Source organism: Quercus lobata, chromosome 7, assembly GCF_001633185.2.
Source record: "Quercus lobata isolate SW786 chromosome 7, ValleyOak3.0 Primary Assembly, whole genome shotgun sequence".
NCBI lineage: Eukaryota > Viridiplantae > Streptophyta > Magnoliopsida > Fagales > Fagaceae > Quercus > Quercus lobata.
In genome coordinates this window covers 8,220,347-8,247,111 of record NC_044910.1, presented here as the reverse complement: position 1 = coordinate 8,247,111, position 26,765 = coordinate 8,220,347, and the positions used below count along the sequence as shown (strand labels likewise).

The window sequence follows — 26,765 nt, the reverse complement described above, 5'->3', positions numbered from 1 at the left end:
TTTTCTTTTAAACAATGTTTTGTATGCTCCTCAAAAGATTAATTTATTTTGTTCAAGTATGAGTTCATGGGCTAAAAGATGTCTATATAGGTCCTCAAGAGAGATAATCAACTCTTTGTTGTGACTGAAGTGACAAATGAATCATAATCCAAACCAAGACCTGCAAAAAGAAAGGAGAGAAAGGAGACTAACTCAAAATCATTTAGAGATTGATCAATTGCTATCAATGTAGTAAGGCTAGTGAATTTATGAAAGTAATCTATTATGGATAGGCTCCACTTCTTTAAGGTGGCAAGCTCATAGTAAATTTGCATGGTTTGAAAGGTGAACATATATTTTAAAGTTAACCATGCATCTTGAGAAGTTACACATTTGACATCTACAAGAATGTTTTTTGAAAGAGATTGTTTTTTTGTTTAGACCCCTAAACATTTAGATTGTTTAACCTAATAAATTCACCAAGTTGACACTCAAGTTTATTATTCAGATCTAGGTTATACAGTAATAAATCATATCATGCAATGCGGAAAAATAAATAAGACAACGATATGATTACCTAAAAAAACCAATGAAACGAACCGTTTCAAGTTAAAAAATCTGATGGGGATTTGACTTAGCTATCCTCAAGGTAAAAGAAATCCAATATAGAGAATTGAAGTTCTAACAATAAAATTTAACCATAAATCTATTGTTACCTCCAGTAATAACTTACTAACACGACCACGTACAAGCTCTAAATATACAAACTCCTTCTCTATTGGATTTACACCACCCAAACACCCATGTTTGTGACATTGAGATCCCACTCAAAGGTTTAGCAACTCAAACTCTCCAATTTGTGACTTCAAGACCACCCTTGAAGGTTTAAATCATCAGCTATCTATGATCTTGTTCCAGCAACTTCAGATCTACCGGTTCTAATGGTATGAGAATGATTTCTGGTAGTGACTTTGAAAGAGGAAGGCACAATACTTTTTAGATCTCACAAGAGTACCTCCAAAGTCTCTATAAAACGTGGCTTAGGATTTCCTTTAAATAATATGTGAAATAGATCTGAAACCTTAATCACTTAATGGGCTTAACGGACTAATGGACTTAATTAAAATTCTACAAACCCGTGTTTCGATCGGTCAAACTTGTTCTCTCAATTGGTCAAACCTAGCAAGTTTCTGAATTCTTGTTTCTGTCACTTTCTTTTGTTGTATTCTGACTTGCAACACCCTGAGCATTGTCTAATAAATTCTATAGACTCTAAGATCTATATCTAAATAAGTTTTTACTTACGGTTTCCCAATTGTTCTAAAGTTTTAGAACCTAACAATCTCCCCCTTTAGCGATCTTTGACAAAACTTACATACATAATGAAATGCTCAAATACAAGAACAACCTAGTTACAATAAAATGCCCAATTACATCACAAATCCCAATCTAAAACTTCAAACCTAAAAGTTACAGAAGAGACACAAGATCTTGATCAGAATGTACATGTCTTTCCTGAAACACCCAAAAGAGCACATCAACGCATATGTGGAAATAAAGACAAATAAATAATAAATAACAAATATGCAATAACAGCAAATAACTAACATGTAAACTAACTCTCCCCCTAAGTTAGATACATAAAAAATAAAATAAAATAAAAAATAAAAACTTTTATTTTCCCCCCTTTTCAAAACAATTTCAACTCCCCCTAAATAAAAACAGTTAAAAAAATTTTCCAAAAATTTCATCTATTTCTCCCCCTTTAGGTCACATATTGACAAAAACAACCCAATCAGAAGGTAGACAGTAAACATACATAATAGAGAATAAGAGAAAATAGAGAATCAAGGAAACACAAAAAAATTCAACTATATAGAAAATAAAGGCAACTTCCCCTATAAAGAGCAACAATTCCCCCTAAAAACAACATAGGTATATATATATATATATATATATATATATATATATATATATATATATATATATAATATATATATTAATATAAATTTCTCCCCCTATAAAAAAAGGAAAAACACAAGAAGTTTTGGGGAACATTAAGGAGGTGGGGAAAACTAATGCAACACAAACCTAACTTAAAAATAAGTTGAGGATACACATGAATACAAATATTCTCTCTTTCAATATATGCAAACTTGACACTATGTGACCCATAAAAAAATGCATGCAAAAATTCCATGTAAAATCAGTTAAGACTATTCAATATAGATCTCAATGATATAAAAATTCAGCATGTAAATTTTTTTTTGTTTTTTAATGTGTCAAGGTATTTTGAAAACTCAAATCAACCTCAAGAGTAGAGAAAATGTTTGCACATTTATCATCCATCATATCTCAAAAAAAATTCCCAATTTTCAGTAGTTCACACATCAAAAAAAAATAGCATGTACTAAAATGTACAGAATTTAAAATTAATCAATCAATTTTTAAATCAAGTTGAGTACCCAATTTAGCAAAGTATATGCGTGTTGTGTGTGAAACCAATCTATGAGAGATATGATTGCAAAAATGCAAGACTGATAAAAAAAAATAAAAATAAAAAAACAATGCAATGCATGTGAATCCTATCACAAATGATGCATGAAAAGACTGATAGGTAAATAAACTAAAAACTGAAAATTTTCCAATTTTGATCGGTCGAAAGGAATCGAACATCAATCAAAAAAACTTCTGGAAATTTTTGATCGGTTGAGCATCGATCAGACATCAATCAAATCAAGCAAAGAGTTTTTTCTTTAAAACCTAAACAATTTTGATCGGTTGAGGGTAATCTTCAATCAGTTGAAACAGTGAAAATTTTTAAAACTTAAAAATCTAGAAATTTTATGCAAAAAAACAACTTGAAAGCAGTTTTAATGACTCAATGCAAATGAACATGATCCAAGAGAGTTTTAAAAACATGATGCCTCTTAAATGCAAACATCAAAATGAATCAAGAAGTTAAAACCACAAGAGTTAAACGTCTAAACAATTTTTTTTTTTTAAATTCCTAACCAAAAACAAAAATTTGTATTTACACATCAGTTCATATGCAATTAAAGATGACCAGATTAGTTAACACACAATCATATGTACAAAATTTAGCAAAGATTTGCGTATAGTGTGTGCAACTAGTAAGTGTAGAAAATACAAAAAATGTGATATGTAGATAGTAATTGAACACAATTTCTACAGCATCAATAAGATCAACAGAAACATCAGTGTCATTTTTATTCAAATCATCACAAATATGAGTAGAGAGACACTTAAAATTATCCATGACAGCAGGGATCAAGGATCTCACTTAAGACGTTAATCCAATCAAAGTGAACCCGCTCTAATACCACTTGTTTATTTGTTTAGACCCTGAACACTCAGATTTTTTAACCTAATTAATTATTAAAGTTGACATTTAGATTTATTATTCAAATCTAGGTTAAACAATAATAAATCATATCATGCAGTGCGGAAAAATAAATAAGACAACGATATGATTACCTAGGAAAACCAATGAAATGAACTGTTTCAAGATAAATAAAAAATAAAAACTGGGGAGGAATTAACCTAGCTATCCTCAAGGTAAACCAAATCCACTATAAAGAATTGAAGCTTTTACAATAAGATTTAACCTTAAATCTATTGCTACCTCCAGTAGTAACTTACTGACACGATCACGTGCAAGCTTCGAATCCACAAACTCCTTCTCCCTTGGATTTGCACCACACAAACACCCACGTTTGTGACTTTAAGATCCCACTCAAAAGTTTAGCAACACAAACTCTTCAATTTGTGACTTCAAGATCACCCTTGAAGGTTTAAATCATCAGCTATGTATGATCTTATTGCAGCAACTTCAGATCTACCAGTTCTAATGGTATAAGAATGATTTCCAGTGGTAACTTTAAAAGAGGAAGGCACAATATCTTTTAGATCTCACAAGAGCACCTCCAAAGTCTCCATAAAACGTGCCTTAGGGTTTCCTTTAAATATTATGTGAAATATATCTGAAACCCTAATCACTTAATGGGCTTAACGGGCTGATGAGCTTAATTAAAATTCTGCAGACCCGTATTTTGATTGGTCAAACTTGTTCTCTCGATCGGTTGAACCTGGCACTCTATGGATTGAAACAAGCACCTAGAGCATAGTATGATTGGCTTACAAATTATCTCTTGGATAGAGGATTTCAAATAAGGTATGTCGACCCGACCTTGTTTGTGAAGAAAGATAAAAACTATCTTCTTGTAACTTAAGTGTATGTTGATGACATAGTGTTTAGAGCCACTATAGACGCCCGTGCTATATAATTTTCTAAAGAAATGAAGAGGGAATTCAAAATGAGTATGGTGGGGAAACTTACATTTTTCTTGGGTTTTCAAGTTAAACAAAGGAAGGATGGTATATTTATCTCTCAAGAAAAATATGCAAGAAATCTTGTCAAGAAGTTTGGACTAGATTCCAAAAAGCATGCCTCCACTCCCATAAGTTCATCTACCAGGCTCAGTCTTGATTCTTCTAGGGTAGAAGGATGTCCAACTTTGTATAGAAGCATCATTAGGAGTCTCCTTTATCTCGTTGCTAGCAAGCCAGACATTGCTTTTAGTGTGAGAGTATGTGCTCATTATCAAGTAGCTCCTAAGAAGTGTCACTTGACGGCTATGATAGAAATCATACGCTATATTAATGGCACTCCCAAGTATGGTCTGTGGTACTCAAAAGACTCTAATGATTATCTAGCTGGTTACTCAGATGCGGATTGGGCAGGAAGTGTTGATGACCAAAAGAGCACTTTGGGCGGATATTTCTATCTCGAAAACAATCTTGTATCATGGATGAGTAAGAAGCAGAACTGGGTATCTCTATCTACAGCTGAAGTCGAGTATATAGTTGCTGGGAGTTGTTGTACTTAACTTCTTTGAATGAAAAAACTTCTTCATGACTATGGGATTCCTCAAGAAACGATGAGTATGTTCTATGACAACACTAGTGCCATAAATCTTTCTAAGAATCTTGTTCAGCACTCAAAGTCCAAGCACATAGAAATTCGCTATCACTTCATCCGTGATTTGGTGGCAGATAAAATTGTATGTCTTGAATTCATTCACATGGACAACCAAAAGGCAGACATCTTCACCAAACCTCTCAATGGTCCTCTGTTCGAATCGCTTCGTAAGACCATCGATATCAATACCATTCCTTGAAACTCATGTGTGCTATGTATTTTACATATCTATCTTGAATTGTTCTTAATTGAGTAAAGCACACACTACTTTGTTGGTAGAATGCTTTTATTGTTTTTGTTATTTAAATGCTTTGGTTGTTAGTTGTTTTTTATCATTCTTTACTTGCTTTGTGTCAAAAATCCAAAAACATATAAAAAGTATAAAATCTAAAAAGTTTGATCGGCGGTGTTGTGCATTGTCACATGCATATTTAGCCTTGTGCCTCCGTATTAGTAGCTTTATGCATTAATGAGCTTAGTTTGTTCTCTATGCACTTGTATCTTTGTGGGAAACATCTTGACATCTATGTGATTGTTGTAAATAGATCTTCAAACTTGTCATGAATAATTAGTCAATAGTTTTGTTGATCTTGAGACATGTATAGACTTTTGCCTATATCTCTTCCCACTCCTTTTTTTTTTTTTTTTGCTTAAAAGTTCAACCAATGTCAAATCTCGAAAAGAGATAATGAGCTGAAAAAGTCATCGCATAAACTAGTATTTGACTAGGAAAAAAGAAAAGCGATATATATTTAAAATGTATGGTGCCAAAAGCCAAAGGCTTACTCATCAAATTGAAATATAAAAAATTTCAGGCATCGATCTCAAAAAGAGATGTAAAGATTAAATTGATCAAAAGAAAAGAAGCCAAATGAAAAGCTTCTAACTCAATGTAATCAAGTTTATGTGGGAGGTCATATATGTTCATTTCTACCATTCAGATAGGTCACTCTACTTAGTGCTAGTTGTGCATGACATGGTTGAATCGATCATTGAAACTTCACATTAGACTAAAGACTATCTCATATTTGATACCCACCCACATCACATATATCTATATTCAATGAATGCCTTATTCATTTGTGTGAATGTACTTGATTAAATGTGATGTACATACTCAAGCATCTGTTGATCAAACCCAAAATTTTTTTGAGTATTTTAGTTGTTTTTGGAATGTATTTTGATTTGAAAATTTTCTCAAAAATCTAAAAATTTGCAACTTTGCATTTTGCCAACTCACTTGCAAGTCGCAAGTTTCAAGCTCAAGTCGCAAGCTCAACCTGAGGGTTTTGCGACTCATTGGCGAGTGAAAGTCTCAGTTGCAAAAAAGACTTAGAAATTTTTTTCAAAATTTGGGTTTAAGGATTTTTGGTGACTCATTCGTGAGTAGCGAGTTCATCCAGAGGCTTTCGTGACTCACTAGCGAGTAAAAGTCCTAGTCGCGTCGCGAAAAAGACTTAGAGAAATTTTTCAAAATCTGGGTACAAGGGATTTTGGCAACTCATTTGCGAGTCAGTTGAGTTGGCAAAAATGCATGTTTTGCAAAAATAAAGTTAACCATCAGATAGTTTTTTCAAAACTTTTCAATTTCCCTCGCATCACGTGCTTGTCTCTTTATCTTCTCCGCCTCTCCATCTCTCAAAACCGCCATTTCACTCCAAAAACCTCCATTTTTCTCTTCAATCTTCACTCCAAATCCAAGAAAATGTATGAGCTTTCACTCCTTTTTACTTTATTTTAAGTTTAAAGCATTATATTTCATGGATTTGTTGTTTTTGTTGAGATTTTGAAATATTGTTGATGAATATGAGTTTTTGTTGCTTTTGATGAAATTGATATATGGGTTTTGTTAAGAATGATGGTATAATGCTTGTTTTACATGATTCTACTATATGCTCATGCATTATACAATGTTTTGTGTTGTGGTGTGCATACCATTTTGTTGATAAAATGTCTATTTAGATTTTTTTTTTTTTTTTTGTGTAATTTTGGACTCCGTTAAGTGCAAAATTTGGGGATAATCATGTTTCCATGTTTGGAACAACTAATGGTTATGTGTTTCACACTTTGCCCCTTGCATGTTTTCATGCCTCTTATATGCACATTTTTTTTATATGATGCGCACACATACAATCTTTGACATGTTGAGTGACTAATGCCATGATTATATCATGCTTTGATGTTTAGCATCTTCTTATGTCATTTTTTTTAATTGCTCTTCAAATTTCAATTTTTAGGGTTTAATTCATAGTTTATGTTTTTGGTACTAACTTGTGTCTAACCAAGTTTGTTACCGTTCATTATGCTCTGTTTTTTGTGGTATTTGTTGCTATGTTTTGTAGATGGCTCCCTGAAAAACTGTTGCTTAACATGGTAACAAGAGAAAGCACCATGATAGCAGCTTATTTTGTTCCCCTCAACACTTTGAGAGATATGCTCTTCAATTCAAAATAGCTCCAATCATTCAAGAGAGACACGTGCATCTTGCTGATCTTAAGGATTCCTTCATTCCTAGGTGTTTCGAAGGACGGGGTTGGGATAAACTTCTTGGCGAATTCCCCGGAATTTGTGAACCTTTTATCAGAGAATTATACGCTAATGCATCACTCAAAGAGGATCACATAGCGTGTTGGGTTAGAGGTCGTGCATTCACTCTTGACGTTGAGGACATTGATGCTATACTTGGACTTGATGAACAAGATCATGATGGGTTCGCTCCATTCAAGGATAGAATAGTCTCTCTAGAATTTGTACAACATCGCATTGGTGGCCATATGGAAGGAAGAAACCTCAACACAACCTCCTTTCCCCCGGATTTGAGATATCTAGCATATATCATGATGTTCAACTTGTATCCAATCAAGAAGTTGTCAACCATCAACAATGCTAGAGCCATATTCCTCATGGAGCTTCGCGAGACCACCTACATTGACATTAGTGCACACTTGTACAACATCATTGCAGAGTCCACAAAGAAAACCCCAAGATCAAAGCTTGTTGTCCCAAATCTTATAATGAGGATTCTTCATGAACATGGTGTGGAGACTCCATAACACATAAGCCTAATGATTCCATTTCCTTCCATCAACACTCAAACAATCCTAAGAAGTAGGATTTGAATTCCTGGAGATGAATATGCTGAAGAGACTGAAAAAGCACCTCCTACTAATACAGAAACTGAAGTGGGAGGACAACAACTTCTTCCAAGACATGGAGGTGGTCTAGGTAGGAAAGGAGCATCATCTTTGTTATCAATTCCTCCTGATGCTTTTCAGATCATGCTTAAGAGAATTGATGGTCTTCGGGATGTAGCAGATGAGCATTCCAACAGACTTGTAGCTATCTAGGGCAAATCAACGTGTTAATAGCCAAGTTTGACAGCTTTATTCACTAGTCTTAGCCCTTTGGCCATTCCTGTCAAAAAGGGGGAGTAGTATGGTTGCTCTCAAGGGGGAGCTTATATCGAGGGGGAGTAAATAGCATTGGTTGCTAGTTGGTTTTAGACTATGGTTTATGGTTTTTATTATGGTTTTCATAGCACTTTATTTTAATACTCTATGTTTTTAGTACTTTGGTTTTAAAATGCTTGGATACTTTGTGTTATGGATACTTGGATTTTTTAGCTATTTAGACTATGCTCTTATGTACCCTTACTTATGAAACTTAGTACTTTTAGTTAATGTCTTGCATTTTCTTTAGTACTCTTATGCCCTTGTTGGATCTTGTATCCTTAATGCAATTTAAACCTAATATTTATTGCTTTAGTGTTCTTGCATTGGTTCAATGTTGGACATGCAAATGATACTTTGCATTGATCATGAGTTTATTTGCTTGCATGTCCGGATGTTCATTCACCGTGTGAATGTTCATTGTAGTCACTATTTATAGTGATTGTTCTTGTATGGTCAAGTTATGCTTCATTATCATATTCATACTTGCTTGATCGTATTGTGCTTGCTGCATATGCATTCTAAGTTTTCCTCTTACAATGAACTTGATGAGTGCGTTTTGTAATATTTTTTTCAAGAGACTTGTTCATATGGTTCAAGAGCTTCACAAATCTAGAATTAGATGTGAGTGAGTTTGGACAACTATTCCCAACTCACATTTATAAGTCTAGAGTATGTTTTAGGGTTTTGTCATGGAATAGCCAAAGGGGAAGATTGTAAAGTTGAATTTATTCAACTATGTGTTGGCTTTATTCCGTGCCAAATTTGCTTGTAATTCAGCATTTAGAAACCTTGTTTTTAGGTGGGTATAATGTAAGGGTTGTGTGTGAGAGAGTAAAAATTTGATCAAGAGTGTGCAACAAGAAATAACTCACGGCTAGAACTCGCAACTGACTCGCGAGTGGTAACTCACCAAAATGAAGCACACATGTGAAGCATGCAGGAAGTTGAAGAGTTAGGCTAGCTGGATCACTATAGGACAAAAAGTACAGTCTGGCCTAGTCTGGTAACTAGCAACTGGAACTTACGACTCATCCCAGTCGCGAAGTGAGTCGCTAGTGCACCTTATTTTGCTGAAAACTAACTTTTCACATTCCATCTCATACCCTACTATAAATACCCTTATACCCACAAAATGTAGAGAGCTTCTAGAGAGAATTTTGAGAGAGAAACCCTAGAGAAAAACAAGATCGATTCATACACAATCTTATACACTTGATTCTCCAAATTCCTCTACTCTCACCCTCTCCATTGTCATACCCATGAGAGGATTATAAACCAAATCCTTACCTCACTAAATTCAGAGTAGTGAGAAGGTTCTTGATGTTTGGGAAGCAGCTCAAGAGAGAACCAATTCATATTGGTTGATGCAATGGGCTAATTGCAGGATCTGATAAGCTAGAGAAGACACGGTTCGGCATAACCTTATTGGAGCAAGAAGCTTGAAGGGCTTAGGTGCATTGGATAGATTAGGCTTGGAAAGTCTATTGTTATTCATGTATCCCAACTAATTTTTTAGTGGATTATTTACCGCTTGAAGGGCGATGGAGGGATTTTTCGCCGAATTTTTCGGTTTCCTCTTCGATAACACGTGCTGGTGTTATCTTGTATTTGCATCTCTCTTTCCCTTACTCTTAGCTTTTAATTTTTGTTGGTTGTGATTAATTAATGGCTTAGAGTAGTTTGATAATTTGAGTATCGCTTATATTTCATCTTCCGCACATATATTGTTTGAATATAAGCTTGCTTTGGAAAATTTGTTTTTGGGGGTCTAAACATTCACAAGTGTTTTATACACTAAGTGAGTTTTCAGATATCTATAAGCTTGAAGAATTATGGGATGATAGATTATGATCAATGAATCATTGATCTGTAATCCCATTCTCAACCATAATCTTGGTTCCATAACTATTCAGAGTTTACTTGGTTCTCAAGTGCTAGCTAGCTAGGAGGGTTTGTCAAGGGAAAGAAATAATTACTGCAATGCATACATAAGATCCATTTATAACATCTGTGCCTAAAACATGTTGCAAAAGTATAAAAAATAATAAAAAAATAAAAAATAAAAAATAAAAAATAAAAATTTTATTATTCATAATTATAATGAATAAGAGAGGCTTTGAATAATATATGTTTCCATTAAAAATAGTAAAAAGTGTTAATTAAGTTATAAGACTCTTATGAAGTAAATTTTTTTTTTTTTTAATAAATCAATCACAATATAAGATGAAATCGTATTCCTAGTTTATTCTATATTCTGATTCCTTTGTCACTAAAGTGTGAGATAGGCCATCGAAAAGAAAAGGTACGCACAACACAAATCTCTTAAACTTGGCTTTTGACCTGTAAAATCCATTATTAGAGTCAGTTCCGTTCTTTCCACGTGAGCTCCATGTGTAACAGTCACACCTTTCGTGCCTTTGGTGAGTGTTGTGTTGTGTTGGCCCGCAGCATATATAAAAAGTCAAGCAGTTTTCTTCTTGGGAAGAGGAGCAACAAATGTTACATCCAAAAGAATATGAAATGTGGTTACCAACGTTGATATTCATATATATATATATATATATATATATTATAGAGGGTTACATGTCTTGCTATTGAGCATTAAATTGGTGCTGTAGAAGAATGTCTTTCCTACAACTAAAATCCTTCAAAAGCAGTAATGTCCTTCCTATCTTTCGTGTGTTTTAAGTTGTCAATATATATAATATGCATGTTTAGCATAATTTTCTCCTCTATCAAGCACAAACATTTGTTTTTTACAGCCCAATATATACAAACATGCACGTTTTCCTATCATCCATGCCTTGAAGAAAACTTTATACAATGTAATTAAGAAAGCAAAATATTAGAGTACATGACAAATTGAACCGTAGGATTCCATATGTTTGTCCCACCTTCACAATTTTAAAATTTTCCATAGTAGGGGCGGAACTATAGCCAAGGGTGCGGGCCAAGGCCCCCAATTTTTTTTTTTAAAAAAATCCTTTATATTACCTATAACTACTAAACATTTTTAAAGATATAGCCTAACAAAAAAAAGGGGTTAGCCCCTCCAAGAAAAAATTTCTAGTTCTGCCCCTTCTCCATGGTCAATCAAGTGTGTTCAAATTTTCTGTCTTGTAAATTTGTTGGGAGACCACAAATTGACTCTTTACAATCACTCTAAAAAAGGCTCGCGTGGAGTGATGTCAAAGGCTATAAAAAATTTGAGAGTGTCTTCCTCATCACCAATTGGTTTTAAGGTGGAATGATACAGCTCACGGTCTGACATATGATAACTCTCATAAAGATTAAATGGATTTAAAATTTACAATCAAATAAGGATTGTTAGACAAGATAGAATTATTCTTTATACTTAATTTGTCCTTCATAATTATGAATAAATTTCTTGACTACACAAGAAATTATAAAATTCAGTTTGTGTGTGTATGCGCGTGCTTTAAAGTTTGGTATATAGATGATGATATTGCAGCGAAAATCAACTTAATATGGCTTGTTGGCGACTTCAGAAGAGAGGTAGTTCTATTTGCAAAACTCAAACACCATGCTATTACACTCACATACGCAACAAGAAAGCAAATCGAGTGTCATTATATTTGTTTGGTACATGCTGGGAATTAATTAACTTATATGTAAATGGCTTCTTTTTTTGTGGAGAAAAGATGTAATTTAGCTAATCTAAGGCACGCACATCTTGATGTCTCTTTTGAACTTCAATTATATGAATCTCAAGCCTCTACTTGAGACCCAAAAAAAAGTACCCGCGAACCTTATTTTAAAAGTTCTTTTACGCCTAATCCACATTATTGAAGTTCCAATTTTTTTGGTCTATTAACTTTACTATGTCCATTTCATGATAGTTGTCGGGTTGATTTTTAATCCTCAAATCATTATTAAATAGATAATGGGCTTTTGAACCAAAAAGAAAAGATATGTTTCTCCACAAAAAAAAAAAGAAGAAGAAGAAGATATGAGTGTAAAATAATCATGAATTGTAAACTGTCCTGTTGGCAAGATAAATTAAATATTTAGATTTAACGATATACACAAGTTACAACCATACATTATTTGATAAAAAGTAAGTGATCAAGATAAAAAGGGAGGGAGGGGGTGTCAACATTATACCATACGCGATGTTGTAAAGTTTTATGTACATGTAAAAGTGTATCAAAAGTATTAACGAATCATAGATATAGTAGTGCATATTGTATCACATTATAAAATCATACATATAATATGATACATAAACATGTGGGTTTAAAATGATTTTTTTTTTTTTTTTGGGTAAAATTTGTGCTTTTATTTGAGTCCAACAAGTTGTTAGACTTATTTTTAACACAAAATTATTGTGCCACTTAATTGATCCTAATAAAATAACATGTCCATGATTTTTTTTTTTTCCTCCTTACAAAATTTGCACTACACACTTGAAACCTCAGTTTCATATTTGAAAATTTATTTTCTATACTATGGACAAGCCATCAAATGACAATATATATATTTTTTTCGTTATTAGAGCTTTTCCATTGGTTTCTTCATTTTTACATGAATTTTGCATCTTCAAAAGACACTTTATTTACTTTACTTTACATAATCTTCTCAATATATATACACTTTACATAACCACTCTTTTACAACATTCCCCATATCCTATATTCTTCATTTTTACAATGCACAACATTAAAATAATAAATTTTCTTTTACAAACCAAAAAAAATAAACCCAACTTATCATTAACTACACCCAGGTCTCAGAGAAATTATATGGTCCTCTGGTGGACAAGTAACGTGGTCAACCGCTCCACTAAAAAATTCTCACTTATTTAAAATTGCTAAGTTAAAAAAAAAATTAAAACAAAAACTAATTACTGATTCAGTAATTTTAAACAAATGGGAATCTTTTAATAGAATGGTAGACCACGTCACTTATCCACCATGAGAATCTTATAATTTCTCCAGGACTCGACACCACGTCATCATCATGGTCCCCACTTGCAACGAGCAACAAACCCAAATTACACCATTACTAACCCAACAACAAACCCAACTAATCAACGACCACCGTAACCATCCACGGTTAGATCGACGGCCACCAAAACCACCCACAACTAGATTGACAATAATAGCAATGATCCAATGTTAAGACACCCTGCCACAACAAACCCAAATTGCAAACCCATATCAAAAATCAACACGACCCACACATCAACACCACACTAACAACAACAATGACAGCAAGATGACGGCGATGATGCAATGAAGAGAGAGAGAGGGTGTGGGTGAGAACTGAAAAAAGGAGAGTGTATAAAATAATTGAAAAAATGAGATGCATGGGAAGCAACAGTAATATCTATCTTCAGAGATTTCAAAGGAGCGAACTTTACTGAACTTGAGAGAATTCAGTTACGAAATTCTCTATTGCATTTGTACCTGCCTTTCACCTCACTATAAATGATCCCATTTCTCATGAAATTCCATACCCAATTCCCATCTAAAGAGCTAGAAGAACCCATAAAGGCTAGAGGCTAAACCCTCTTCAATCTCTTTACCTTCTCCCTCTCACAATTGTCAAATTCAAGAAAGGAGAGATAAAACCCGTCACACATAAAGCATCTTTTAGAGATTTTGTCTTGATTGGAGTTTTGGAAGCATTGGAGCAATCACATAACAACCAAGGAGACTTGGAGTTTGCAATTGGAGCTCAATTCCGAATATGGTGACTAGAGGAGAAAAAGGACTTGAAGGAGTTAGTTTAGAGTAGGAGCTGGTAGGGCTTAAGTATATTCTTATTTCATAGCTTAGAGGGCTTGTATGTGAAATGTACTGCAACTATTTTCCCTAATGGATTGTTTTGGTGACGAGACAATATAGAGAGGTTTTCCACTTGCTACTTGGATTTTTCTCTTTGTAAACACTACAGCGTTTTGTGGGTGTTTTATTTATGTGGTTGTGCTTTATTATTTGTCCATCCACATGCATGGTAATGTCAATTACTTAATCACTTAAATAATTGGGCTTCAAATTGTTCAATTAGCATAAAACGGACGTTAGCTGTAAAAAATTAAAGTTACAATTAATTGAGCTTGTGCAATCAACTTTTTCATACTCCAAAATAAAATAAATGAGCTAAGAGTCATGTAACTCAACTAGCATATCATAGTATTTCTAATAGAGATGTTTAGGGTTTAAATTTCTTAATCACATTGTAACAATAGAATTATCAATAAATAAATAAAATAAATGATAATTATTGAATTATTTACCAATTAGGGTTTGATAGGCCACATTTTTTATTTTTATGTTTCTTAGATGAAAGGTAAAAATGAGTTCTACTGATTGACATAAATGGATTTTTTTTAAAAGGGGAACATCAATTTGTTTTATTCAACTACCAAAAAAAATTAAAAAACCTTACTGTCAAAATAACTTCTTTTTTAGAATCACCCTAAAAAAAAACTTTGTGCATATACAAAAATATAGTAAACTCTTCAATATAACATAGATATCACTTCTAGAAAAAGAAAGAGTCAATAAACTTTAGATAGCTAGTAATGACACATTGTCATTATATCATTAGGCATGAAAATGGATGATTGGTGAGAGAGAACAATTTGAGAGAGTACAATTGTACAAACTACAGACATCAATTTTGAAGGATCTAGCTCTCTAGCAGCGTGCCCTCTTGAACCGAACCCACGAAGGACACAAAAAATCAATACAAAAATAGTTAATGATATCGTAAGAAAACCGGTAAAGGTACAAAGAGGTTAGGAAAATTGTGTGTATAACTATAGACTAGTATAGAATATAGATAGTGCATTTTAATACTATATTAAAGGGTTCGTTAAGTAATTTAATATACTTGATTCTCAAAAAAAAAGTAATTTAATATACTCAGCAAAATAAAAAAGTAATTTACAATATACTACAATACAAAAATTAACAACAGTAGCTAGCTATATTCAACGCCACAGTTGTTGTTGTGCCTTCTACTCCTCACCTTCTCTGCAACTACAATTGAGAGAGACGTACAGACTACCCGACAGACAGACAGACCGACCGACACAGCTCAAAATCCAAGAAAATACACAAGAGAGAGAGAAAGTGCTGAGTTGTGTGTCTAATAAAGCTGTGATTTTGTGAAGGAAAGGTGGTTGCTTTTGATCTGAATAAGGGTCAACTGGGTAAGTTGACTTGGAATTTGAAATGGGTTTTGGTTTAATTTAGATATTTTTTTGATTGGGAGTGAAAGAAGAAGAAGAAGAGCACAATGGCTTGGAAGGGTAGAGGAGTGGAGACAGCTTCGAAGAGTGTGGTGTCTAGGAAATGGACTCTGCTGCTTTGTATTGGGTGCTTCTGTGCTGGGATGCTCTTCTCTGATAGGTATAGTTTTCCTTATTTTATTGACCTCCTGATAACTGTGTTTATCTCCAAATTTTCAAAATATTGAATTTTTTTGGGGTTTCTGGTGATGGGTTTTGGACCTTTGGTGGATCTTTAGAATAACATGCATTATTATTATTATTATTTTTTGGGGTAATAGTTTGTAAAGAATCTTGATGGGGTGATTGACTGTTTCTGCATTTACTAGATAATTTGATGTAGTGATAATGCTGGACAGTGATTTGAAAAGGTTCAAATGGAACATTATGCTTGTTCCATGGATTTTTCTTTTGTTGTGGTGTCCATTCTAGTTATTGGTATGGGATGGATCTGAATTTAATGTTGAAATCCAATTAATTTAAGTCTTATTTGTTAATTGCCATTGCCAGTGCTTGAAATTCAGATATTGCAACCATCAATGAGGGTTGGTTCAAGTTTTGTTCCAATGATATTTGGGTGCTAATATTCTGCTATCGTCTTCTCACTTGCTTTATATTTGTAATTGGGGCAAACCATGATCGAACCAGCTCTGGTTGTCACCTTTACATGATGTCTCTATGCTTAGTAGTCAATGCCTCTTTGGTGTTCTTTTGTCACTTATGGCTTTAGTCTGGTATACATTTATCTCCTTTTGGCAGCTCATTTGGTCCAAATGACAAGCTGATTGGTTTGTCCTCCATAATGTAGAACTTAGGATGTAGGTTTCTGCTTAGATGCATATTACAAGAACTGAGTTGAGGTTGATGAAGCACATCATTTTGATTTTTATGCACTAATTAGTATAACTTGTAATGATCTTGATTGGGTTCACATCATCCTCTACTGTTGTCTATCTGCTCAACTTTCAAAATTTAATCACTATACTTTCTTAACAAACTTTGTTACCTATTGAATACATGTTAATGGAAGTGACAGAGTTTATACATTCTACTTTGGAGTTTATTTTTTATATGCATCTAATACTAATTAAGATATTGTGGTTACAGAATGTGGATGGTGCCTGAAGTTAAAGGTATATCAAGGACAACAAGTGTTGAAGATGAAAAGCTAAAGTTAATTTCAGAGGGTTGTGTTCCAACAAATGTGAGTATAGTTGTCCGAATAGTTTGAAAACTTTGCCATTACCATCTACTGACGTCCTGATAAATAAACAATCATAACTATGTCTCTCTCTCTCTCTCTCTCTTGGTGCTGATTTTATAACTATGTCTTTACTGGTATTTTTTTACTAGTATTTTTTTTTTTATTATCTTTTTATCACATTCACCAAAAGTTTTATTGGCGTATTAACATGTTGATCAATTTTGGTTTTCATTAGAAGGATGTGAAGCATGAATCCAAGGACATTCTAGGGGAAGTTTCAAGGACTCACAATGCTATACAGTGAGTAATTTTAAAAATTGGTACATCTAGTTTTCTATGAACTGCTGAAAATTTATTCTTGTGGCTGCATTCATAATGCAGAAATTTGGATAAAACAATTTCAAATTTGGAGATGGAATTAGCTGCTGCCAGAGCTGCACAGGTGTCTATACTTAATGGTTCTCCCATATCAGAAGATCTTAATATTTCTGGATCAAGTAGGAAAAGAAAATACTTGATGGTTGTAGGCATCAATACTGCTTTTAGCAGCCGTAAGCGTAGAGATTCAGTTCGTGCTACTTGGATGCCTCAAGGTATATGTATTGGTTGCCCACATTTATTAGATTTTGTTTTTCTTATTTTGGATTGAATTTGATCAATTCTGACTTCCTTTATAATATGAAAATCAGGTGATAAAAGAAAGAAGCTTGAGGAAGAGAAGGGAATTGTAATTCGATTTGTAATAGGTCACAGGTGGGTACTTTGTATGATTGTAAACCTGGATTTTGCTCTACTCTTTATTTTGGCATCTTTTTTTCTTTTCCTTTTTTTTTTTTTGTGGGGGGGGGGGGGTGGGGAGAGATTAAATCCATGACATTTATGGTCTTTCTATCAAGAAGATTATGGAACTTATACATAGTTTTGAGTCTTTACTGCACTTTCTTGGCTACGTCATGCTCTTTTCCATGCAGTAGTCTTTTTTAATGAAATCTTATCTTATCTATCAAAAAAAGAAAAAGATTATGGAACTTATTTCTTTGATTAAGTTTATTCAAGAATCTATCAAATATTCACACATCATCTGGGGATCACTGATATTTGCTAGTAGTTAAGTCTAGTAAAAAAAAATTCTTTTTATACAAGTTAACAACTACAACTTCACATAGGACCTGAATAAGCCCAAATTTTGGTATAGCATACTGACTGTCCTTTGGTGGTTAAATCAAGCAAGGAAGCATTATCAATTGAGATCACCACATAAGGAAAGTTGTTTCTAGAATGATGAGATCCAAAGGAAGGCAATTTGGTTGGGCAGTAATGGAGGTTTAAAGGACAACAACAATAAATGTTTCCGATTTTGTTTTTTTTTTTTTTTTTTTTTGACAAGTAGTTTCCGATTTTGTTATCTAATTCTGAAAATCATATGCTTTCAATTTCTGAGTGATATATTAAATGTAATTAATTATCGGACAAAGTTTATTTACAAAATTGGTTGTAGCATTAGACTACAACCTTACTCAATAAAATAAACATTACTATATGTTTTGAAAATTTAAACGTTAAATTGCATGTTCTTTACGCTCTTAATACACATGTCAAATTTTATGTCAATCGGATATTATTTACTATATGATCTATAAGCTTATATTTTATGCATAATTTTAAATTACAAACACTTGCAATTTAAACAATTTATTGATAACATAGCTATTAATCTTTAATTTTCTAGAAATTTTGCAAGCATGGAGAATATAAGAAAAATATGTCATCCAATGGTAGATTTGTCAAAATTCACCTCCAATAAAAAGATATTGAGTAAGATTATAGCCTTAAGTTACAACCAATTTTGTAGCTAAACTTTGTCATTAATTATCAATGCAAAATTTTATCAGATCTAGTGATCTCGATACTGTCCTGTTTTGGATATTTTAAGCACTTAAGAAAATAAGATGCTTACCTAGATGTCAATAAAACATGGGAAAGCATTAAGATTTACATGAGAAAGAGCAATTTTTTGTGTGAAAACCTAAGGCCTTGCAAGATTGAACCTAAGACCTAAGCCAATTTCACCCCACGCTTTACTGCTTGACGTAGAATCCATATGCTTCTCAAAATTATGTTAGTGCCATAGACCGATAGCTTAAGCTTGATGCAGGAATAAGATAATGTACTGTATCAGTCAAGGGGAGAAAACACTTTAGTAAACCATTTGTTTTTGGGAGCCTAGCCTGATTCTCCTTTTTCTAGACCATAATAAGGAGTGACTTGAAACAACAAAACCAAAGATACACCAACCTAGACATATATTTATTATCACTGCATAAATATATTTTAACAAGTTATCCCTATTGTAGTCCTTAATATCTGGTCCAGATATTCTGGCTCCAACATTAGTGTCATTGGTCATTATATCTGTTTATGTGCATATATCTGTGTGTCTGTGTCTGTTTGCGTGCATGCAGTCACCCCCCCCCCCCCCCCCCCAAAAAAAAAAAAAAAAAAACAAAGAGACAGCCTATGTGTTCAAAGTAGATAAATGTATATTTCATTGATTATTACTTATATTGAATATCTCATTTCTAACAATCCTCAATCACGCCAATGGTTGTATAAGCACATATTCTCACATGTTGTGTCTCCTATTATTTACATTTATATTGATTTATATACAATACCCTTAATTTGAAAACTCTTGTTATTTTAATGGATGGAGTTTGATTTAATTCTTTATCCCGTTACCTATTCTGTTGCTAGTGCTACATCTGGTGGTATCCTTGATAGAGCAGTAGAAGCTGAGGACAAAAAGCATGGTGACTTGTTGAGACTGGTAGTGCTTTTCTCTTTCTCCGTTTTCAACTATCCCTGTTGAACTAAATCTGGTTTCAGTCTATGTTGACCTTAGGAAAGAGCTAACTATATACTGTTATCTTTATAAATTTCATGGGAGCAGGACCATGTTGAGGGTTATCTTGAATTGTCAGCCAAGACGAAGATATACTTTGCCACTGCTGTTGCTTTGTGGGATGCAGATTTCTATGTCAAAGTTGATGATGATGTACATGTAAATATAGGTAATGATGAGATGTAAAAGCCAACCTTGTCTGTTACAATACATTTAGAAGTATGAGGCACTTAGGTTTTGTTTTTTTTCACCCCCTCTCTCTCTATTTCTGAATGTCTTAAAGAGAAAAGGAAAATAATCATGTAATTCTGCAAATCAAAGTTTCTTTATATAGTTTGTATCAGTAAAAAGTAGCCCTAAAGATTCAAGTTTGGACATCAAAGCCTAGCAGTCTCTTAAAGTATGACAATAATGTGATGTAAAGTAACGTCTTTTCATGGCTATAAATTACCAAACAAAAGAGGGGAGGGGGGAGCGGGAGCAGTTGTTGCAGAATTAACAGTCTTAATTTTTTTTCCTACGCAATTGAAAATTTAAGTTTGTTGCTGTCCTTATGGGCTTGATTATGTTCCAGTGGCCATGTACTTTTGTCTTTGTCCATGTTTTCTTACATTTAATCATATTTTTGCAGCAACACTTGGAGCAACTTTAGCAAGACATCGGTCAAAGCCCAGGTTGTATATTGGATGCATGAAATCTGGTCCAGTCCTTGCTCAAAAGTAAGCCAGTCTTGATGTTTGTTCATATAGGTCAACAATTAAAATTATAACACTTTTTCATATGGTTTCAATCAACAGGGGAGTGAGATACCACGAACCTGAGTATTGGAAATTTGGTGAGGAAGGAAACAAGTATTTTCGTCATGCTACAGGGCAGTTATATGCTATTTCAAAAGATTTGGCTACTTATATTTCAATCAACCAGTAAGTTCCCATGTCTTATTGCAAAAGAAAGTAGCTAATGTTTTTGCCCAAAAGTTATCTATCCTGACTTGTTCTCTTGGAATGGTAATCATCTAGGCACGTGCTACACAAGTATGCAAATGAGGATGTTTCCTTGGGTTCATGGTTCATTGGATTGGATGCAGAGCATATTGATGACCGAAGATTATGTTGCGGTACACCACCTGGTAATTTCTTAAACTTATGCATCTGTTAAATCTTTAACAGTGTGTGTGCACATGCACATCACACGTGTGTGCATGTCTTTGGTATTATTAATCATTTTTCTGCAACAATTATTTTTGTTTAGTTCAGAAATAAATTGAGGTAATCAAGACCATTTACTTATCAGCTCTATTGTTGTCTTTTACTTTTGTAGTTGCTGATAATTTACTGACGCTTTTTTTCACATCATGTACAGTGAGGTTTATTATAATTGCCACTGAATACACAATAGTTGATGCTTTCCTGGTTAGAAGTGGGCAGCATGGTTTGCACAATTATGTGGCATACCATCGTTGGGATAAACCCCTTACATGTCACTACAACAAGTCTGGCACGTCAACATACTAGTTGTCACACGCTCCAAAGAGACCCACAATATTGGAAAAAATCACAAACTGTAGTACCCAGGCATCTCTTCATGTGATTAAGAGGAAAAATACACTATAAGCCTGATATAGTTGCTATATGGGAGTGTTGATTGCTATTTTATTAATCTATCAAACTATTAGCCCTTTTTCATATGATTACAACACACTTATATAGAATACTAAAACTAAACCCTAGTTCTGGTTTACTAGGAAATCCTAATTCTAATTGATTTGGGAAATCTCAATAATTGAATGACAAAAACAACCTGGGAATTAATATAATTATCTAATAAGACCTAAAAATAACTTATTAAAAAAAAACTAATAAGACCTAAAATAAAAATCTAATTAAACAATAAAATACAATTGACTTTCAAAATTAAATAAAACTAAACAAAAATAAGAGTTTCTTCTCGCTTCATATATCAGGTTTACTATGGGATCCTTGCTTTTGGATCCTCCGATTTAAGGTTTGAGCACTTATTATAATCAAAGTTCATTTCTTGCTTGATGGGTAGTATTCTTTGTCATATGATTTTTGGGTTAAGACCTTCCAGGTTCTGATTTTCTGTACAATAACACAGTTGTGAAAAGACTGTATTAAGCTCTATGGAGCTTCTACTGTTAAAAATATCAGGCTTTGATCACCTTGTTGTTGGTTGGTGTGTGTATTTGTGTATGACATGCTTTGCTTGTGTGTGCATGATATAAAAAATGCTGATATGATGCTGGGATAGTTATTGTGAGGAAATAATGTGTAACTTAAAGATTCTTGTTGCCAATTGTTACCACAGATTGTGAGTGGAAGGCTCAGGCAGGCAACGTCTGTGTTGCATCATTTGATTGGAGCTGCAGTGGGATCTGCAAGTCTGCTGAGAGGATCAAGGAGGTTCACCGGCGGTGTGGAGAAGGCGAGAATGCTTTGTGGAGCGCAGAGTTTTGACAAATATCAATTCTTCCAAACTCAGGAGGAAGCAAATGCATGGCATGGGTTTGGCTTAGAAATGTATGGTACAGATAATGTTTGTTACATGAAGATGTAAATCAGATGGACAGAGATGTAAGAGAAGGAAGCAAAGAGAGAGAGAGAGAGAGAGAGAGAGAGAGGGTTGGTTTCTTTTTCTGGGGGTTCTACTCCATTTTAGAATAGGAGAGAGACCCAACAGCAAATCTAAAGAGATTGTAATTCATCATTCTTTAATTGCTTGGAGAGCCATAGTGTAAGTTTGCGATGGCTCATGTAGACATAATAAGTATCTAGTTGAGTTAGCATCAGCTGCCTATTTTGCTAAATTAATTAGTGGTTTTTTTGGTTGAACTTTTGATAGCTTTTATCCCCTATTCATGATTGCAAGTAACATGATAATGAATATTCTATGTTAAGATTTCTCTTTCCTTGATGCTGAAGCTTCACCAAGCAATCACTAGTGATTGCTTGTCTGGTAAGCTGACCATATCATATGACCCAAATCAGAGAATTGGAGTCCTAAGCTAACCACACTTTTTGATTGCACCAAAGTCAGCAACTGTCTTATCTTGTTAAACCTTTAAATGTGAAAGTTGCAGTAGGTGTATTACAGGCAGCTTTGCTGGACTGACGTAATAAATTCATGTCTATAGATGAATTTCCTCTATAGTTCTTTTCCTTTTCTTTTTCATCTGATCATATTAATATATTTATGGTCCATTTGGATCAAATGAGCGGAGAGGGGAAGTTGTGTAGATTTAGCTCAATATTAGCTTATTTTTAATTAATTCTACTCTATTCTACTTCACTCCCTATCCTTCTCCTCTTAATCCAAATGGACCCTCAGTTGGTAGGTCTTCACTAAAAATACCCAAATTTCAACATGTGAATTAAAGTGAACAGTGCATGAATTAATGGCATGGGCTGAAGTTCAAATTTTTGAGATCAAGGCTTGTTAAAATACTTTTGAATTTGGATAGCAGAAGAGCTCTAAATTCCCCGACTAGGGATCACTATCCAAAACCAAAAATTTGAATCAATAATTCCACTTGCATGGTATCAATTAACATACACTAAGGGGGTTGGGGGTTGGTGTTGGAAATGGTTTTTTTGGCTTGTTTGATTAGGAAAAGAAAACTTGAGAGATTTTGGTAGAGTTTAAGGAGTTTTCTTCCTAAGTCCATCATTCATGGTGATCTTGTTTTCTTAGGGAGAAAATGTGGGGGGTAGAAAAGGGGGCTTGACAAGAAATTTACTCATCTACCTGTCTCCCCTCACTTGTGTATGGCATTTTTTCCCTCTTTTTTATTTTTGAAATACTAGCATTATTTTTTTCTTAACTAATTTTATTTTTTTTATAGATTAGGGACACGAAAGTAAATTTATACTAAATACATTTCTATCATCTCAATTGTCTTATTAACCAAAACAAATGAGTTTTTCATCTCTCCATTCTTCCATCCTCCTAACTAAAACACATGAGAAAAGGCTAAATATTTTTTGGAAAATGCTAGCAAATGTCCTTAAGGTATTGATTAACAATCCATTTAAAGAAAATTTTATGGGAAAAAAAAATTAATATTTTAACAGCTATTTTCATTTCTAACAAAAGTTGTACGGCACCGAGATCCCAAGACCCAGATAGGCCCTGGGCTCAGGCCCAATGGCACGGCCCCATCGCCCTAAGCTCTTCTTGAAACTGCCTTCAAAAAGTACGAGTTTTGGGCCTCGATTCCTGAACTATGCTCGGCATAAAACTTCCCGAACAATCAGTGAAACCTTGTCCGAGCGTACCATAGGATGCTGGGGGAACATCACTACTGAGCAAATTCACCTAAGTTGAAACCAAGTTCCAAGGCCATAATCGTTACATTCCACCCTCACCTAAACATCTACTTATAATAAATAATATTGGACCTTCAATTGCACTATTAATGGCAGTAATCATGATCTCCCCACTAACTTGAAACTATAAATAGAAGAAGTTGGGGAAGAAGGAGGGGTTCAGAAAAAAGAGAAAAAAAAAACAGTCATTTAGGAAGAGATGAGGAATATTACTTTGAGCCTCTGTGCCGAGAACGACCCAAAGTAGGAAATCCTGAAGCCCACTTTATAAATAAATTGTGAGCCCAAGTGAGGTTGAGTCCAACAGTTTCATTTCAGGCGCGCACAAAAGTAATATAAAAACTTTCTTAAAATATATTGTTAACTAATACTCTAAGGTCACTTGTTTGCATAACCCATATTTTTTTTATCCTAATCCAAACAAAGCTTAGAAGCTCTAGACACCCACCTCAAAAGCAAAAACACACTAACACATGGCCGAATCTTAGACATGGGAAGCTAAAAATGTAAAGCCATAGAAATGCTAAAAAGCAAGTCTTGAAAACATGTGGAATCAATCATGCGTTTGTACTGGAGATGACTCCAAAAACCTAATACCATCATGCCTTGACTGAAAAAGCCAAGTCCACTACTTCTCACTCTTCCCACTAGAGAAGCTCCAGATGATACATCACTCCAATTCTTTCAAGCGTTCCCCTTTCATGTCATAAGTCATAAGAAGATTATATTTATCACCACCACCACATTTCAGTTTTGCAACATCCTTATCTCTCCTTTCCTTCTTTTTGAACCTCAGTTCTTGACTTCTTGTTAGTGCTAAAAGCGAAGTGAGCATTTCATTATTGAAGAATGAGAACAAATCTTGATACCAATGAACCCGACTCCATCAGCTACCTCCCAATGCTCAAATTCCTTGATTGTTCTCTTAGGGTCTCTGTGATTCCTTTAAGTGCTGCAACCATATGGCTAACTGTGACAAACCAGCAGGATAATACCACCTATGGGAAAGTAGAGTTCTCCAATCTTATGGGCCTCAAGTAAGGAATACTTTCATATAAATGTTCTTAGGATTTATTAATATATTTTCTTTGTTCCAAGTTTATGATTTGAGTATCTTTTTATAGGTACATGGTTTACATCAGTGCTATTTGTGGTGGTTACGCTTTTATTGCTGCTATTTCTTTATGGGTCAGATGCTTAGTGAAGAAAGCTTGGCTCTTCTTTGTCACTGACCAGGTTTTATTTCCGCTACCTTCATGGAATTTCTTTATTCCTACATATATAATTTAAAACATTTCATGAATTTTCTGGAAGAATGATTGGTGGAGTTTGGAAAAGGAATTGATCTCAAGAATGATTCTTAGACTTCTACTATAGACCTGAAGATCTGAATTTTATTCCTTTAGCTTCTCCAAAAGATTTCAATATTGAAAATTAAAATTTAGTGAGTATGATTTGTTCTTATCATAATTTAGTTTACAAACTTTCAATTTGTTACATTTGATCCCTTAAAGTTTAGATTTCATCTAAATTAACAGATTTTGCATTTTGTGGACAAATTTTCAATTCTAGCCCCTTTTGAGTTGGTCTTATCACAAATTAGTCCTACAACTTTAAATTTAATTGCTATATTTTGAATCTTGATCCCTTAAAGTTTAGATTAAAAAGAAATATTTAATGGGTCTTTGAACGAAATCCCACTGAGTTTAATTTAGTTCAAACTTTAAGAGCTCAAATGCAAATAGTTACGAGTTTGTGATCTGATAGGACCAAACCACATAGCTTAAATTTGTAATCCCCCTCTAAACATGTAGTGAGACATCCTTTTCTTTCCTTTTTTCTTTAACCCTTTCTTTGTCATCAAGCTTTAGCTCAAGATTTGGTTCTGATATTCTAGTGTACAGCCCACCAACCACATGGTCCTGATTGATGCAAATTTTAACAGCTTTCTTTCTTCTTTGGTGCAGCTTGTGGCTTACTTCATGGTCACATCCGCAGCAGCAGTGTTGGAGATACTGTACTTGGCGTACAATGGTGATAAGGAAATTACATGGAGTGAAGCCTGTAGTTCCTATGGAAAGTTTTGCAATAAAATGAAGCTAGCCTTTGTTTTCCATGCCTTGGCCCTTTTCTGCTTCATTGTTTTAGCCGTAATCTCAGCTTATAGAGCTTTTAGCATGTTTGAGCCTCCTTCCCTTCCTTCTAAAGAAGTGGAAGAAGAAAGAGCTTAAACACTCTTATGCACCAGTTGCTCTTACAGTTGGATTTCAAATAAAAATATACATGTTTCTTTTTAATGGAATTATTTAGAAAGAATGCCAAACTGATCTCGTGTGGCTGAAGAAATTATTGTGTTTGTAATAGTTTAGTTTTAAAAACTGGACCGAACTAGCCGATTCACGGGATCCAAGCACCAATCCGGTCTAATAAAAACCCCTAAAACTTGTAAAAACGGAAATCAGGAGTAAAAGTAATTCTTAAACTGTACTGGTTTTTAAAACCAAAAATAGTTTGCAGAGAAACAAATTCATGCAGGGTATCTATTTGACCAAATGATAATAATAATAACTCTCATTCGCTCTGTGTCAATTGATGAGTGTGTTAAAACTTAAAAACTTA

General features: G+C 33.9%; 2 protein-coding genes across 3 annotated transcripts; both read left to right on the top strand.

Moving 5' to 3' along the window:
• The first annotated feature begins 15,370 nt into the window (after window positions 1-15,370).
• On the top strand, window positions 15,371-22,654 carry LOC115953171 (probable beta-1,3-galactosyltransferase 2). 2 transcript variants are annotated; one of them, XM_031070705.1, is made up of 11 exons: window positions 15,371-15,815; window positions 16,802-16,898; window positions 17,137-17,198; window positions 17,280-17,491; window positions 17,588-17,651; window positions 19,653-19,725; window positions 19,849-19,969; window positions 20,432-20,519; window positions 20,598-20,723; window positions 20,820-20,929; window positions 22,129-22,654. In XM_031070705.1, exons 1-11 carry the CDS (start codon window positions 15,703-15,705, stop codon window positions 22,275-22,277), a joined length of 1,215 nt encoding a protein of 404 aa, XP_030926565.1. In that variant the 5' UTR covers window positions 15,371-15,702; the 3' UTR covers window positions 22,278-22,654. The 2 variants fall into 2 exon arrangements, with proteins under 2 accessions (XP_030926565.1, XP_030926564.1); XM_031070704.1 differs by having other exon boundaries at window positions 17,134-17,198.
• Window positions 22,655-24,599: 1,945 nt separating this feature from the next.
• Window positions 24,600-26,469, top strand: LOC115953297 (CASP-like protein 2D1). Its single transcript, XM_031070898.1, has 3 exons — window positions 24,600-25,183; window positions 25,271-25,382; window positions 26,114-26,469. Exons 1-3 carry the CDS (start codon window positions 24,996-24,998, stop codon window positions 26,375-26,377), a joined length of 564 nt encoding a protein of 187 aa, XP_030926758.1. The 5' UTR covers window positions 24,600-24,995; the 3' UTR covers window positions 26,378-26,469.
• The last annotated feature ends 296 nt before the right edge of the window (window positions 26,470-26,765 follow it).

Coding starts and splice junctions, on each gene's coding strand:
- LOC115953171 (XM_031070704.1), top strand. CDS start 15,703: ATGGCTTGGAAGGGTAGAGGAGTGGAGACAGCTTCGAAGAGTGTGGTG. Junction 16,899..17,133: donor AGGGTTGTGTTCCAACAAAT/GTGAGTATAGTT, acceptor GGTTTTCATTAG/AAGGATGTGAAGCATGAATC. Junction 19,970..20,431: donor TGATGTACATGTAAATATAG/GTAATGATGAGA, acceptor ATATTTTTGCAG/CAACACTTGGAGCAACTTTA.
- LOC115953297 (XM_031070898.1), top strand. CDS start 24,996: ATGAGAACAAATCTTGATACCAATGAACCCGACTCCATCAGCTACCTC. Junction 25,184..25,270: donor TCCAATCTTATGGGCCTCAA/GTAAGGAATACT, acceptor ATCTTTTTATAG/GTACATGGTTTACATCAGTG. Junction 25,383..26,113: donor TCTTCTTTGTCACTGACCAG/GTTTTATTTCCG, acceptor TCTTTGGTGCAG/CTTGTGGCTTACTTCATGGT.